The sequence below is a fragment of the Acanthaster planci genome, linkage group LG08 (genome assembly GCF_054643075.1).
Source record: "Acanthaster planci isolate LZ-2023a linkage group LG08, COTS_SCS, whole genome shotgun sequence".
Taxonomy (NCBI): domain Eukaryota; kingdom Metazoa; phylum Echinodermata; class Asteroidea; order Valvatida; family Acanthasteridae; genus Acanthaster; species Acanthaster planci.
The window spans coordinates 19,978,367-19,993,228 of NC_141784.1; the positions used below are offsets into that span (position 1 = coordinate 19,978,367).

General features: G+C 42.0%; 1 protein-coding gene, 2 long non-coding RNA genes and 2 other non-coding genes across 6 annotated transcripts; 4 read left to right on the forward strand and 1 right to left on the reverse strand.

Moving 5' to 3' along the window:
• Nucleotides 1–1,305: 1,305 nt before the first annotated feature.
• LOC147798464 (uncharacterized) lies at nucleotides 1,306–13,278 on the reverse strand. 2 transcript variants are annotated; one of them, XR_015426163.1, is made up of 2 exons: nucleotides 13,152–13,243; nucleotides 1,306–3,378 (listed from the first exon to the last, which is right to left on the reverse strand). It is a non-coding gene; the product is annotated as an uncharacterized LOC147798464 (long non-coding RNA). The 2 variants fall into 2 exon arrangements; XR_015426162.1 differs by lacking the exon at nucleotides 1,306–3,378 and adding an exon at nucleotides 12,169–12,795 and having other exon boundaries at nucleotides 13,152–13,278.
• On the forward strand, nucleotides 1,392–12,429 carry LOC110974435 (cytochrome c oxidase associated subunit FA4L3-like). The gene is made up of 5 exons (XM_022226067.2): nucleotides 1,392–1,532; nucleotides 7,174–7,239; nucleotides 8,390–8,478; nucleotides 8,810–8,870; nucleotides 10,605–12,429. Exons 2-5 carry the CDS (start codon nucleotides 7,180–7,182, stop codon nucleotides 10,680–10,682), a joined length of 288 nt encoding a protein of 95 aa, XP_022081759.1. The 5' UTR covers nucleotides 1,392–1,532; nucleotides 7,174–7,179; the 3' UTR covers nucleotides 10,683–12,429.
• On the forward strand, nucleotides 12,473–14,429 carry LOC147798465 (uncharacterized). Its single transcript, XR_015426161.1, has 2 exons — nucleotides 12,473–12,739; nucleotides 13,240–14,429. It is a non-coding gene; the product is annotated as an uncharacterized LOC147798465 (long non-coding RNA).
• Nucleotides 13,595–13,711, forward strand: LOC147798466 (U5 spliceosomal RNA). The gene has a single exon (XR_015426283.1). It is a non-coding gene; the product is annotated as a U5 spliceosomal RNA (small nuclear RNA).
• On the forward strand, nucleotides 14,316–14,433 carry LOC147798467 (U5 spliceosomal RNA). The gene has a single exon (XR_015426282.1). It is a non-coding gene; the product is annotated as a U5 spliceosomal RNA (small nuclear RNA).
• Nucleotides 14,434–14,862: the final 429 nt, after the last annotated feature.

The window sequence follows — 14,862 nt, forward strand, 5'->3', positions numbered from 1 at the left end:
ATAACGTAACCCAGCTAAACTGAACCTTCGTGTATAGAGGTCCCCAACATTTCTTACAGGTTGGGAGGTCGAATTTAACATTCCCAATTTGACATCTCGTGAGAAGCCAAGTTCTTCCAGAGAAGCAGATTTACGACTCCTAAGGAGTACGCATTACAAATATTATAAATTGTTTCATGAATTACACCTCCTACAAAACATGAAATTGTGATTGATGTAATGAGGGGTTAGAAGACATCACAACGAGGGCTTAGTGATCTAAAGGTGCCCCTACCACCCCCATCCGTTAGCTGCGGTCCTGAACTGGCTCAGAATGCAGTGACAGAGTGCCAAAGTTGCCGTCCAAACCACGTGGTGATGGGCAGCGGGTCACGGCTTTGCCAGCGTTAGACCATGGAGACTAGATGCATGATGCACTAATTGGACAGAATATTGCCAAGGGAAATGTCATGAAACTTCCAACTTTAATGAACTGAACTTAAAGCTGAAGCAGTTGAGTTCGGATTGAATGTATCAACAGAAGTTCGGCAGTCCTTTATAAAACACTGTGCGTTTTTATTTTTTTGTTCGAGGGGCTAGTTTTGGAGGACAACCTGTTCGGATTTTTTTCTTCATTGTAGCCTATTATGACGCGGCCTTTCGTAGCGAAGAGCCTTCATTTGGCGCTTGTTATACTTTTTTTCGGAGGAAGGGAATGAAAGACAAACTTCTTCTTTTTTCCTTTCATTACTTGAAAAAAAAATGGTCTCCTCTTTTTTGGGGTTGGGGCGGGGAGGGAATGGCCCCAGGTGGCCCCGGACCCGCTCTTTTCCGGCTTCAGGGGCACTGCCACAGTGTCAACAAAAGTGCGTTTGACGAACAGATCGGAATTTGTAGTCAGTCATTGTAACCAGACTGCAGGCTGGACTGGTGGCAAGTCTACCAGGATTTATTCTCTCATAACTCAGCTTGCGGGAAGACAACCAAAATTCCCCAATGTTAATGTTTACATACGCCTACATCAAACACATGAAGGGAAACATAAGCCCGATTTCCAGAGAACCAGAGAATTAGACCAAGGTCATTAAAAATAAATGCCGGCGGGGGACGCCCGCTCGTGACAAACGGTTGTGGTCTATATTCGTCGCTTTGACGTTTCTCCGTAACATATTTTCGTAAACAATCGGTCACTGGCTGTCGATGATAAACAATCGAAGACTTTGAAATGACCGCGGGCCTACGTGCAGTTTTGCACGTACCTCGTTTATAATTAACACTGCGGTTCTTCCCTTGAACCAGGAAGAGCCCGCTTGTGACGTAGTAACATTTGCCGGATCAGAATGCTGGCCGCTGAAAAAAACCACCGCCACGCGCTTTCGCTCTCCAAACGGATAGGAACAGTATCACCGGCTAACGGACTCGTTGAATTTGCGTCGAAGCGTTTGTAGCAACTCCGTACTTTTTCGCGCTACTTGGAAGAAACGGCCAGAGGAAGCTAGCGTGATCACTTCTGGCGGCCTTTTTTCAGGAAAATATTTTAGTCAAAGCAAAACGTAAGTAAACCTGTTTACTTTCACAAGGCTTAAAATTACTTTTTCACCTTTTTTGTATAGAATTTGAATGTTAAACGGATGCATCAGAGAAATAATAGTATTAAATGATTTCGAGCGATCAATAAAATAAGTCATAAGGTTGGCCTTTTCTTTTGCACTTGAATTTCTTGATTAATATTCGTTGAAAATATATCTTTGAAAGGACATGTAACGGAACCTTTGGCTTCTGGTTTCACAAACCCGACATCTATTACCACTTTAAGTATTAGTTTTTAATTGTCAGCGAATTCTGTCAATTAAATGAAAAGGAAAAGTTACAAAGATTTTTAATGGCTGTATAGACTGGTGCATTGATTAGAAATAGGCAAAATGTAGGCAGGGTAACATGAGCAGAATCGCACCTGTTGTGTTCTGTCACATGAATGTTAGAGCATGAAAATTCACGCGCGGGTGGAGCAACGCTGACTTACGATCGTTGAGCTGGCGTTGAACGGCTCGCCCCAACGGGGAAATTTGTCTTTGTTCGCTGCTATATTGCTGCAACGGAGTCTCGACATAACATTGCAAACAAATGCAAACCACGGGTACCACTGATGATTTCGAGGAACCATCATGGTCTGAATTGAACAATCTGGGATGGAAATTAAATTATATCATTTTTAAAAATTTATGCGAATAATGATATTAGCAGTATGCGAAATTTGACGCGCGTTCACGGGGCATTATAACAGACAGCATCCTTCAAACTTCAGTCAGTGAAATTGTATCGCCATAACTATTGGCAAAATCAAAGATTTTAAAGACAATCTAAAACAGTTCGAAAACCCCAATTATAAGAGTTCTCCTAAATTACTCCTATAAAGTCTCCTAAAATTGATGTTTGGGTGGGATATCATGCATACGTGGAATGCGATGTTAGTGTCTTTCACACTGAGTTGCGTAAAATGCAAGCTAGATTTTTTATCACACAGGATACAAGAATTGATATTTTATTGCGATCGACTTTAACACTTCCTCGGCAATAATACGTGGAATTTTTCAGAAACCACGAAATGTTTTACTCGAGTGCATGTCTCTTTAAGTTTGCTGGAAATTTCCTCGACGGCGTGGCGTTATCATGTTGTGCGACATAATACAAAATAGGCACTTGTTTCTTTGTCAACTTGCTGTAATGTAAATGCTGCTTTCAGGTGAAATGTACGCTCCGAGCCAGGATATTAATGTTTTCTCAATTCCCAAAGGTCAAAATGACGGAAATAGCACGGCCGCTGCAACGGGTTGGTTTACATTTGTCATTTTTACAGGTGAAAATTCATGCCACTTTATAGGCCCTATGTTCAGTGAAACGACCTTAATAAACCGGCCTTTTCCATTACGAAGCGAATTGGCCCTTGAAAATACCTGACATGGTCTGACTGCGAAAAACTGTGAAGCATGGTTGGCCAAATGAGACAGAATCAGATGTCTCCTAGAAAAGAAATGACACAATATCCTCATTCCACCCCGAGACCTGTCTTTTCATGACATTTTCCTCTGACCAGAAAGAAAACTGCAGAAGCTGTGACTTTTCAATCAATGGGTTTGGCAAGACCACAGGCCATATTTAACACCACGCTTATGTGACAGCCACTAATAAAATCAAAAATGGTTTCACGGAACCACCTGACTGCTCAGCGTGAACGATTTTCGAACCTGTAATAGTAATTGCATTCATGTTAATTTTTGTCGAAGGCCACTGATATCTCCAATCCTCCACTCGGTCGAAAAGGAAACTGCCAATGTCTGCGCATGACTGATTTTAATTCTGTAGACCCTCGATTCCACGAGGATAATGCAGGTAGAGGTACTGAAAAATAAAGAGAGAGAGAAAAAAAGAAGTTTGGGGAACATTAATTAATTAATTTTAGGACAAATTTGGAGGTATTGAGAGTGGTTGTTTGTTTCGTTTAGTTTTGATTTTAAGTGCTGGTGGATCTCAATTTTGTCCCTTGAATATTTGCTCTGCTTCCATATCTCTTCGGGATCGTAGGCTACGCAAGTGGCTTTTCAATTTCGTTCTAACCGCGCCCTTCAGTTTACACATGACTTTCTGCATTTACGCAGGTCTGAAATAGACTTGAACACTGATGTTGGATGCTGGGAGAGCCATTACTGTGTGCTTAGTTAGGCTGCGCTCAATATTATAATCAATTCCAATCCCTTCTCACCCGGATACTCTTGACATTCCTTGGATTTTAATCAGATCGTTATCACTGCTCCCATTCTTTCCTCCATGTTTTGAGTAAAAACCGTTCAATCCGAAGGACAGAATGGACAAAATACCACCAAGATGTCTCCATGGCCTCTCGCTTAGAATTCTGCGGAGTCCAGATACGATTTTTGATAATGTGAATGACTGATGTATTAGCTCCCGTACGTAATGCATTCCTATATGTGCATCCCCATATTGCTTAGCCTCTTTTCGTGTCGCACAACCCAACCGTGGATCTCACATTGACCGCTGCCGCACATTTCAAAAATAATAGACATTCCTGAGTTTCATTTTTGTAATTGGGAGGTCATTCCTGCCACGGGGCGTTTTCTGTCAAGCTGTTATTATTACCGTAATTGATCGTGGGCGATCACACAGGGTCATGTTCCCGTTTGATCCGATGGCATATTTGTACAGCATTGAATTTCCCGTTTAGTTCGATAGTATGCATTTGAGACACACGAGTGTTTTCCTTCAATACCATGATTGCGCTTAGCACGCCGTTGATCCGCCCGGCTTATCCGCCGTACTGTCCTCGTCCACATGCGCACGAGTACGTCACAGTCGTAGCACCCGGGTAGTATACGACCGAGCGCTCACGCTCAACATCGGAAGCACCAATTTATGACCGAGTCGGTCTTTGATTTAGGACAGTTCGTACTGTGATCGAGAGGGATACTTGCTGGAACATGAATATATCCCGGAAAAATAAGATGGCTTGCCTGCATGTCACGGGGGTGTGTGTGGTTGTTGGGGGGTGGGATCCTAGCTCATGTACAGATGCATTATTTATTTGCCGCACTGATTGTAGCAGATACTTTTTTACCGAACACTGACTCGTTTAAGTGCAAATTGGCAAGGCCTCTTTGCGGCGCACACACGCACACAAGATCAGAAGTGAGCTTAAATAAATACGAGATTTTCCATTTTAATTTTAACATCAAACAGAAAACAGGAACCATGCGTCATTAATTTTTTAACGCAGAGATGCAAACAGCCTCCAGAAATGCATGCCGGGGAGAAATGATTTGGTCTGTATGTAAGCAGTGACTGGTTGTCTACTGAAGAAAGGAAAACAAAACGCGAAATAATCTATATTTACATCAAAAACATTACCTTGTCATCTTAGGACTGTTCAATAACCCCGGAATTGCTCTTGCCTAAGTAAGGAGTACGACAATGCGATTACGTTCCGAGTGAGCCGCCAGTTTCGGTGAGCCGACTCATCTCGTTAACCACCAGAAACCGGAAACAGCCGTGGGGCTATATTCTCCGTTTTGTTTCGAGCGCCCAAATACGCAAATTGATTTCTCTTGAGTTCGGTTGAAGAGAAATCAAGTTCTTTGGATAAGAATCACTTTCCAGTGACAGATCTCCCTATCCACGCGTCGCTCTGCTCGTTGACAATTATAAGAATCGGGAAAATTGAATAGTTGGGACCTCCTTGAACAAGAAAATCATTCGTCTGCCTGGTCAATAGCAAAGAACGCGTCAGTCGTCATGACAGCCGTATCCCCACGCATTGGCAAACATTTTTAATCGGTTAGTAACCAATGATTGTGTTTCAGCTTCTAACCGACAGTCTCTGGCATTTCAGTCGTCCACTTTGGTAGGAAAATACGTCGATTATCAGCTCCGTGTAAAAACACTTAATTTGTTGAGTCACTTTTCCCCAGTTCTGTACGGCACGTACGCACCTAGAACCCTGACCACGAACTTAGCATGACGCCGGTTTAGCCTTCGCGTGTGCGCTTGAAAAATTGGGGCAGTGCACTTGCCTGCATAACGTACAGCGCGTATTTTGTGTGCACCATGCCGACAAAGGACCCATACAAAGTGCCACTTCCCTAAATTAAACCTAAAAATTAAACATACCCAGGACTGGTTTTTATGAAGGAAATGTTTCCTGCGTACTGGGGAGGGGTATCCTTCCAGAAAAACAATATTCAAAAAGTCTATCAAATCTGACCATCGCGGACATGCACCTTTCCTTTCATCGGGCCGTTTAACAATGTGCACAAATTGCGGCTGGGAGAGAGTATTGCGAGAGAAGCACTCGCGACAATTGACATCTGGGAGCTCCTTTGATTTTGAATTTTAGCTCAGACGGTGAACGAGTCTTCAATAGTGGGATACCCCATCGTGCCACTTTCACAGCATCGTTCATCAGTCATTTTAAGTGCAGTTCCAATGGGGTAGGCCTAATGGACTCCGCCGATGCACGATTAAAATTATGTCTCAAACATGGCAGAAAGAAAACAGCGGATAAAAATCATTACCATATACAGACAAGAGTAAAAACTTACAGTGTTGAACGACATTGAAAATTAACACTGACCTATTTTTACAGCACAAAGAAACGCCTTGTGTGGGGTTGTTTTTTTTTTAACTGGAATAGGCCTCATAATTATTGTGGTATGTCTGCATTATGTTATTCCATTATAAATAGACCCCCCTGCATTAACGCCACCGTTTACTCTGGGAAGTTTTCAAAGACAAGTCTGGCCTTCGGCCTGGAGCCAGACTGCATGCATTGCCCACGCGTTTTTGGCAAATGAAAAAACGAAAGATTCCGTGAATGTGTTACTTTTATCAATTGTGAAAGAGAGAAAACGATGCGTGACATTACTGACACCGTCATTAAGAGTTGCTGGTTGCGTTTTCATTCTTTGGTCACGTAGGCCACGCAACCAAAGCACAAAGCAAAAAAGAAATATATACTATGATTAACAGTTTATCGAATTTAGCTACAAAAGGTTCGGGTTATCAGCAGTGATATGATTGTGGGCAGGTGTAAGACCAACGGGCAGAATCGCCAGCGTGGCCAGCCGTGCTTCTGTTTTTTTTTAACAGGTAGGGCCAAAGAATTCGATAAACACACAGCTGCAGTGAAGGCAACAGAAGACCCTTACTGCAATTATATCGGGACTGGAGATCAATATTCCAATCTTAAAACCCGACATGCACCCAATTGGATCCCGATGATTCTCGCCGCTTAACTTGATTTTCACCGCAAGTATTCTTGTCTTAAGAATACGGCAGCGGATTTGATTTCCCACCGCATGCAGGGCCATGTAATGCCACGTAAGGCTATATTTTGCCCCGAGGCAAAGCAGGTTTTAAGGTAACACCTCTGATCATCAACCAAGCGCGTTAATGACATTGATACACTTTTTTCTGATCCTCCACGGTCAAGAGCAGAAATACACATGACTACGTCTGGGAATTAAACTTGCCGACTAGTCGTCGATGCGATGTCCCATTCTAATTTCTTGACCCTTGCTATCTATTTTGTGGGGTTGCTAATTGAATTAGCAGAGGAGAAATTGACCTTGACTTCAAAATGCGTCTGACATTCTCATAAACTCATTTATTTTTTTTCCCTCTCAGATAACTATGGGACACGGAATTGGAGGCAAAGGGATTCTGGCAAGACTCGGGAGAGCCAATTATGAGGTAATATACCCCACGATTTCATGTAGGCCTACACACCTTTCGGTTTGTAAACTAAAAGTACTCTATACATGTACATTCTGTAATTTGATTCACAAATGTTTTACATGCTCAGAGTCGTCAACATAATTGTAGTGAAATAGTTTCGGGGAAAAGGCTGAAATGGAAAGTGTCACGAATTGAGCCAATGTAGTTACAAACAAAGAGACTAAACCGAAACAATCTAAACCAAACAGAGTGAAATTGTATTTGCATCTTTTTTTAAACAAAAATTCACCACGCATGATCAAGCTATTCAAAACAATGGCCAAGGCAGCGTCACCCAGTACGAGCTTTTATAACATTCTGAAAATAAAGCTTGGATCAACCCATTCCAAGGAGGCAACAATAGTGCTAAGCTTATCAGAAAGGGAGATATTAAAAGATTGTCTGTTCGATGTTGAATTCCTGCGTGATTACGTGTTACAACATGCATTACCTTTCGACTAGGAATATCAATAAGCATTTTGCTCATAAAATATGCGCAGCGCTCTTTCCAAACTGAGAACATTGTCAGAGTGAGTCATTCAGCAAATCCCACCCATGGGTTCATGTTGTTTGGCTCTGCACACTGTAACGATCACGCAGCCGGCCAATGGGAGAATCAGTAAACTCGTTTAGGTTATAGAAAACGCTTCATCACCTCGCAAGAGGGCCTTGAAAGTATCGCCAGCATCGCCGCTTGTAGTGAATGGCGTTCCAATGTCGACTACGACTTATGTCATTCAAGTTGTTGCATCCAAGGCTGATGTATTTTCAGCACATACAAATTTCTTCTCATTTCCACTACTTTGTCCGATTTCGGTTTGCTGGACCGCCCACACGAAGTCAAAATTATTGTTGGTTGGTGTTTGTTTGCACAACACGCAAAACTGACATGATTCCTCGCATTGCCGTTTATACTTTCATTTTTACATGTTGACTTTGAAAAAAATGTTTACATCTAGGCCTATTCAGAAACCAAGACGTCCCCAAATATTCACAGATGTTGAGCCGTGTTTGTTCATAGTTTTAGACGATCCCTCAGGGGGTAATCAAGGAATCTGATGGTAAAATATCATAAATTGGTTCTTCCCTCTCTGATTGTGTTATCTCTTCTTTCCCGCCGCTATAGCTGACACCGCTAGTCGTCATCACTGGGACTGTCATGGTCCTAGCAACAAGCTTCAGCATGTTCAGCATCTTGAAGAAGACCGACGTAGCGTAAGTCTAAAATGCATCGAAAATTGAAGATTATTGTTCAAATGCCTTCATAATCTCGCAGGGCAAGGGACTCTTCTCTGTTTTGTTCGGTTTTCACCGAAATATTTATATTTTCTTTCCCAAACAGTCCTCTGGTCTGGTTTGAATTTTTAGGCTGCCTTTCTAATGTGCAAATAGGTGATGTTTGCATTATTCATGGCGTTCAAGTTCTCAAACACAGACCGAGAAGAAATGATTGTCGGCTAAAATCTGACACTCGGGGGTGCCCCTTTTCCAAAGCGTTACCTTCTCAACTACTTGCACTTTCCACTCTGACGTTATTTTTTTAAAGGTTGTTCAAGAGATCCAATCCAAGACCGTGGGAGAGGGTCAACCCAGCAGAGCCACAAAAGGTAATTATCACCGAAAGCACTTACTGTCCATCAACCAAATACTGACCTTATATTACACTCGCGCCTTTTCCCCTTGGCGACAGAATAAAGGATGCGACCCGATCAGTTTATTCGAGGCGATTCTATTCTTTAAAATCTGGCGGGCTCTCGGTTGAAATACAAGAACAAGAAATCTCCACCCGACTTCCTACACGCGCAAAGGCATTGCTGATTTCCCTAAAATCCAGGGGATTCACAGTCCATAACCGATCACCTCATCATCTGCGAAGTGTAATCTCAAGACAGCAAGAGAAGGACATACGCGACTGTCAGATACATATATCTTGTCAACGTCGAACCTTGCAGAATGGAATTTTGAGAGGAGCATTTGCCACGAAACGGTCGTCTGTCTCACTGAAAACGTTGAAGGGATCTATAGGCAAACGGTAACTGGCGAGACAACCCTGATTTATAACCAGGCGGGCCTGGCATTCTTTGTTTCCAATGAGCACAGTGAATTTGTTTTGACAATTTGATTTATTTGGAGAGCGAATCCAATATCACAGGCTGGCAATGAATTAAGCCATCCACGAGATATTTGGGCTGTTTTCCTTACTGAACTCCTTGAAATAAACATTTTGTTGTTTCTAAAAAAGATACATGACGGAAAATATTCCTGAAGAGAGAGTCACATTGGGATTTTCGCGTTAAGTTAGAGCATTGCTTGTGGAAACGAGGGAAACCTTGTTGTCCCATAGCAGTTGCATTAAAATTCCAGTTCAAATGTACACCGCTGATTAGTTACCTATTTAACAAAATATATTGGCTAACAGCAGTATGGAAATATTACACTTAGTAATACGCATCTATGCTTTCAGTGCTGTCGATTTATATTATGCGATATAGACCTTGGCCGAGCACTTATTAAAATTGGCGCGAACTTTGGCCACTCCATCCTGGCAACGCACGAAATAGTGCCCTAGCCAATTATGAAAGTTCACACCATGCGTAAACACGTAAACAAAGTGACTGATACCTTTCAGGTAAATGTACTCGAAACCACAAATAATGGCGAGCGACCTTTCTACCCTAGCTGACAACGTGCGAACAATTCACGAACCCGAGCGACATTTTGGACCGCCTCCTCGTGTAAACACAATCCTGGCTACATTACGCAGACTCAATAAGTCTAAACAAAAACCAGTCCGGGCTGCACTGAGTCCACATCTAATTCCTTCTAAATGGGGTGACAGTTGATCCTATCGTACATCTGAATACATTTTCTAAACATCAAAAAAGGTTAGTCACATTTGCATTAAGATCCCGACATGATCTTTTTGTAGCAAGTTTCATTTTCCTCGTGAGGTTGAGGGACTCGGCGTAGGGCCAACTGTTTACAGCTGGGGCTGGCTTGGCAACATCAGTATTGAAAATCACGTGTCTAGTGCTTTCTGTGTGATTTATTCGTTTCTATGAGTATTAGATGCATTTTGGTAAGGTATCCTGCACGTTTTGACTTTCGCTTCACAGAAGGTGCATGCGATGTCATTAAAGTTAACTTCTAAAGAAAAGCTCCACCGATAAATTTCCCCTTCCGCCCCTCCTCGAACAAAAACAGGAAACAGAATTTGGCTCACAGCCCGATTGACGGGTGACCATACTGGGTTCCATGTTCCAGATTAACTGGACTGTGTTCAAATTCGGCCATAGAAACAACCCACACATTAAAAGTTTCTTTTCCCTCCTCGTTCGCAGCTTCTGACGTTAAACCAGGAATACAAAGTCGACCCAGCCATCGAGAAGCTCAAAAGAGAAGTTGGTTCGGCTAAGTAGATTATTGATTTATATTAGGTTCTAGACTTTATGCACCCGAATTTCTTTCAAAGTCTATCAAACATTCGAGCTAAAAATAGGCTGGAAATTTTTGTATTTTGTTCGGGCACTGGGTTCGAAGTGGCACACAATACTTACTTAGTAGGTCTGCATGTACACTTTGTGGTCTTGCGGGAGCAGTGTTTTAAAGGCTTGAATATGGAGCTATAACAAACTGTGATATCACACGGCAATATTCCTGTTTCACGCTGGTACCATGTAACAGTTTGCAGAGGGAGTGGCCTCAAACGGATAAGCTGGCAACCTAGCGATTAGGCCTATTACGAGTATAAAACGGGGAACCAGCTGGCTCTGTGCATATTCATTATAGCCAGTATACCCGTTGGCCCGTATTGCATGCATTGCAAAAATGATGATAAGACGAATAGGCCGTCATAATGCCAACCACTTTACCTAAACGCAGTGTCAGACAACAGAAACAGTGCAGAAAAGTGAAGAATGTTTATCAAAAGCACATTGCAGTAAAGATGAATGAATGTAGCAGAATGAAGTGCGCAGTAAGTAGATATGAAATGCGAACGGTGTAGGCCATAATGAAAGACCAGTTAAAAGCAGATTTAATATCGGTAAATACACAGAAGACTAAGCCCTAGCTTCTTGCTTGTAAAAACTGAAATGTATCAATTGCTTTGCATTTGTGAGATTATATCATACTGTATCTTATATTGTCATATACTCGTATGCAATATATTCCTCTGGGAAACAGGCCGATAGATTTATTTTTCAATCTATAAACGTCTGTTAGTATAATGTCTATTACGGTTTCATGGGTTATGAATGTTAATAATAATTGTGCACACTGAAATAATGGACATGATGTAATATGAACACTCTTAATTACGTAACTATACTGATGTCTGTGGACGACTGAAATAATAACAAAGTGTCATTGGTGCCAGTTCCCAGTGCCTGGTTCCCACTTTGCATCATGTGACTTCTACATATGTTCCTTTATTGAAGAAAATATGCAGTCGGTTTCAAAATGGTGCTATAGGGAGGACTCTCGACCAAATGTTCATGGATTCGCATCGGAAAAAAAAAACCACTTGAGATTTTTCTTCCCAGAGTCACTGTAATAATAAGCATGATCTGAGTCCTTGTCGGAAAGAGGATATCTTGGCTTATTTACTTTTGTGGCTGCCGTAAACCTGTAATGAATCTTAGAAGTTGTTTGGCTGCAATAAAGAGAAAAAATGAGTGTATCTCAACCGAGTAACACTAGTGATGCACTCACTGGATACATTGCATTGACAGATTTACATTATATTGCACCAGAACAGAAGTGAGCATTAAAATGCGGATTTAGTTCGTTGAGCCTGGTGAAGCCATTTTGAAAAATATCAACCCTGTTGATTTAACGGATAGGCCTACACCCCATCCACAACAAAGTGGATGTTCCTCATGTTACCCTACAACCCAAGATACCGTTGTTTGAATGTGTCAAAGTGCCGTGGTTGAAGATATTTGTATGCAGTGATTTATTTTACTGATTAATGCGAGTAGTCTTATACTGTAATATAAGTAAGTATATAGTGGCAATGTTAAGATAATATATTCAGATTATATATTTGCAATTGCACTAATCGTTTAATTGTGAATGAAGTGTGAACGAGTGTTCGTGCCAATGAATTTGCTCTAACCATGGAACTATTAAATAGCTCCACGATCGAAATGATGAATCCCCGAAGTTGTTTTGCTTTGCTTATTTTTATTTACTTTGAGAATGTCACAAGCCTTTGCAAATACTGCATGGGTGATTTTGCACAATGGTAGAAAGGCATCGTGGGAAGGCAAAAGGAGCAAACATTGCCCCTTCGACCCCTCCCATAGTTATGCATAGGTACCAGATTTCATAGCCAGGCTTATAAGTTCTCATTTTTGCCTTTTAAAATGTTATTGTTACAGATACAAAATGCTTGGAAAGGGCCGAGATCCCTTCCCCAACATGGAGCTGAAAAATTTACATGACCTTCAAGTAAGCCTACTTTTTCACGCAGGTACGGTAACCACTGCACTCACGCTGATACTCGCCTGCCATTGCAAAGGCACCCGACTAGAAGCAAAAAAAAAACAAACAAACAAAATGGCGGCATTCCCCCACGATACAAAACTTTTCAAAATACCACGAGGTCAATTGCTCGCGGCCTTTTGCTGTCCATCTGCAGGACACCAGCTCTTCCCATTACTTGGGTAGAATTTGCCCGTTCTAATCCCCAGGACGAATATTAGGATCAAACCACTTCAGGTCTGGGCGTCGTGCATGGCGGTCATTTTGGACATTCTGCTGGACCCATAATGCATGTAATGCTGCAGCCTGCAAATTACACGAAGTAGGCCCATGGTGCGTTGGACAGCAAAAAGGCGACCCACTGTGCCTCGGGCTAACACTGAACCAAAAATTGGACTTACCAAAAGGTGGCAGGAATCTGTAATTCAATCCCGATGAGTCACTGAACATGGTCGTTTAAAAAAATCACTTGATGCATTCACCTTTCAGAGGAACAGATTGACCGAACAACTAGCCAAGACACTTGAGCCTTTCATTGAGCTAATACGCGAGATACTGTCGGCTTTCCTCTTCTTTCATACTGAATGTCAGTTTTCAAGTTGGACCGGGCACCAGGGAACATGAACTCGCGCTACAGTTTGCGGGCTACCTGCAACAGAATTGCAAGTCACGTGGAGAAAAATATGTTTAAATGAAAAAAGTATCTTGTGGCGTGAACTTCATTTGCATATGGCACGTATAGGCGACGCCCATCGCATGGTTGACTGATTAGTCTTGAAAGAAACCACCGTGAGTGTCTCGAGGAACTTGCAAGTGTGTTCGATGACCATCCAATCGAACAGGTTATCTTGGGTTTCTCTGCAATTCGTATAAATCTTTCGCCTTTTACTAAAGATTTCCGTGCAGAGAGACGTGTATAAGAAAAAACGAATTTTTAACTGGCCTTTCTATAGAAAGGCCTAATAAAACCACAAAGACAGAGCAACGAATTACGCGATTGTAGAAGTAAGTGTACATACTCCGTGAATTTAGGAATAACGGCTGTAGATCTTAATATTAAAGTCATCATCAAGGTGACGGAAGCTTTTAGCGTTAAATCAGCTTTATATTCTTCGTGGATTTTTTGGAGAGGCTTTTCCTTGCAGTTCAGTTTGCAATGCGAAGGGAATTTGGCAAGTTATTAGATAATCATAAGATTAACGACTGAACTACAAACAGACGACAGAACGTGTCGATGATACATTCTGTTCGGACCTGACACAATCCACTTCAGGTTACAGGCCTCTTACTTTACACTGGATAGTCAGGCGAGTTGGTTTCCATAACCGAATTCAGGCCAATCGTATGATGGGAGTGTCTTGACAGGAGTCAAGAGATGACGCTGAAAATAGACTTCCGGGCTCTGCACTACCTACTAGACTGAACTTAATTTGCATATGGTACGCAAAAAATGAATACATTAATCAACGCCCATCGCAAGGTCGACTTATTAGTTTTGAAAGAAACCACCGTGAGTGTCTTGAGGAACTTGCGAGCCTGCTTGGTGGCCATCCAATCAAATGGGTTATCTTGGGTTTCTCTGCAACTCGTATAAATCTTTCGCCTTTTACTAAAGATTTCCGTGCAGAGAGACGTGTATAAGAAAACAACGAATTTTTAACTGGCCTTTCAATAAAAAGGCCTAATAAAACCACAAAGACAGAGCAACAAAATATGCGATCGTTGAAGAAAGCGGACTCGACTTCGGTTTGAGACGCATTGTGTGAATTTAGTAACGACGGCTGAGAGCTACAAGTCATCGCCAAGGCGACGGATGCTTTAGCATTAAGTCGGCTTTATATTCTTCGTGGAATTTTGGGTGAGGCTTTTCCTTGCAGTTCAGTTTGCAATGCGAAGGGAATTTGGCAAGTTATAAGATAATCATAAGATTAACGACTGAACTACAAACAGACGACAGAACGTGTCGATGATACATTCTGTTCGGACCTGACACAATCCACTTCATTTTACAGGCCTCTTACGTTACACTGGATAGAAAGACGAGTTGGTTTCCACAACCGAATTCAGGCCAATCGTATGATGGGGAGTGTCTTGACAGGAGTCAAAAGATGA

What these genes read in the sequence shown, in the direction of transcription:
- LOC110974435 (XM_022226067.2), top strand. Translation starts at nt 7,180, where the DNA reads ATGGGACACGGAATTGGAGGCAAAGGGATTCTGGCAAGACTCGGGAGA. An exon ending in TCGGGAGAGCCAATTATGAG is followed by an intron (nt 7,240 to 8,389) that starts GTAATATACCCC and finishes CCGCCGCTATAG; the next exon opens with CTGACACCGCTAGTCGTCAT. An exon ending in TTGAAGAAGACCGACGTAGC is followed by an intron (nt 8,479 to 8,809) that starts GTAAGTCTAAAA and finishes ATTTTTTTAAAG; the next exon opens with GTTGTTCAAGAGATCCAATC.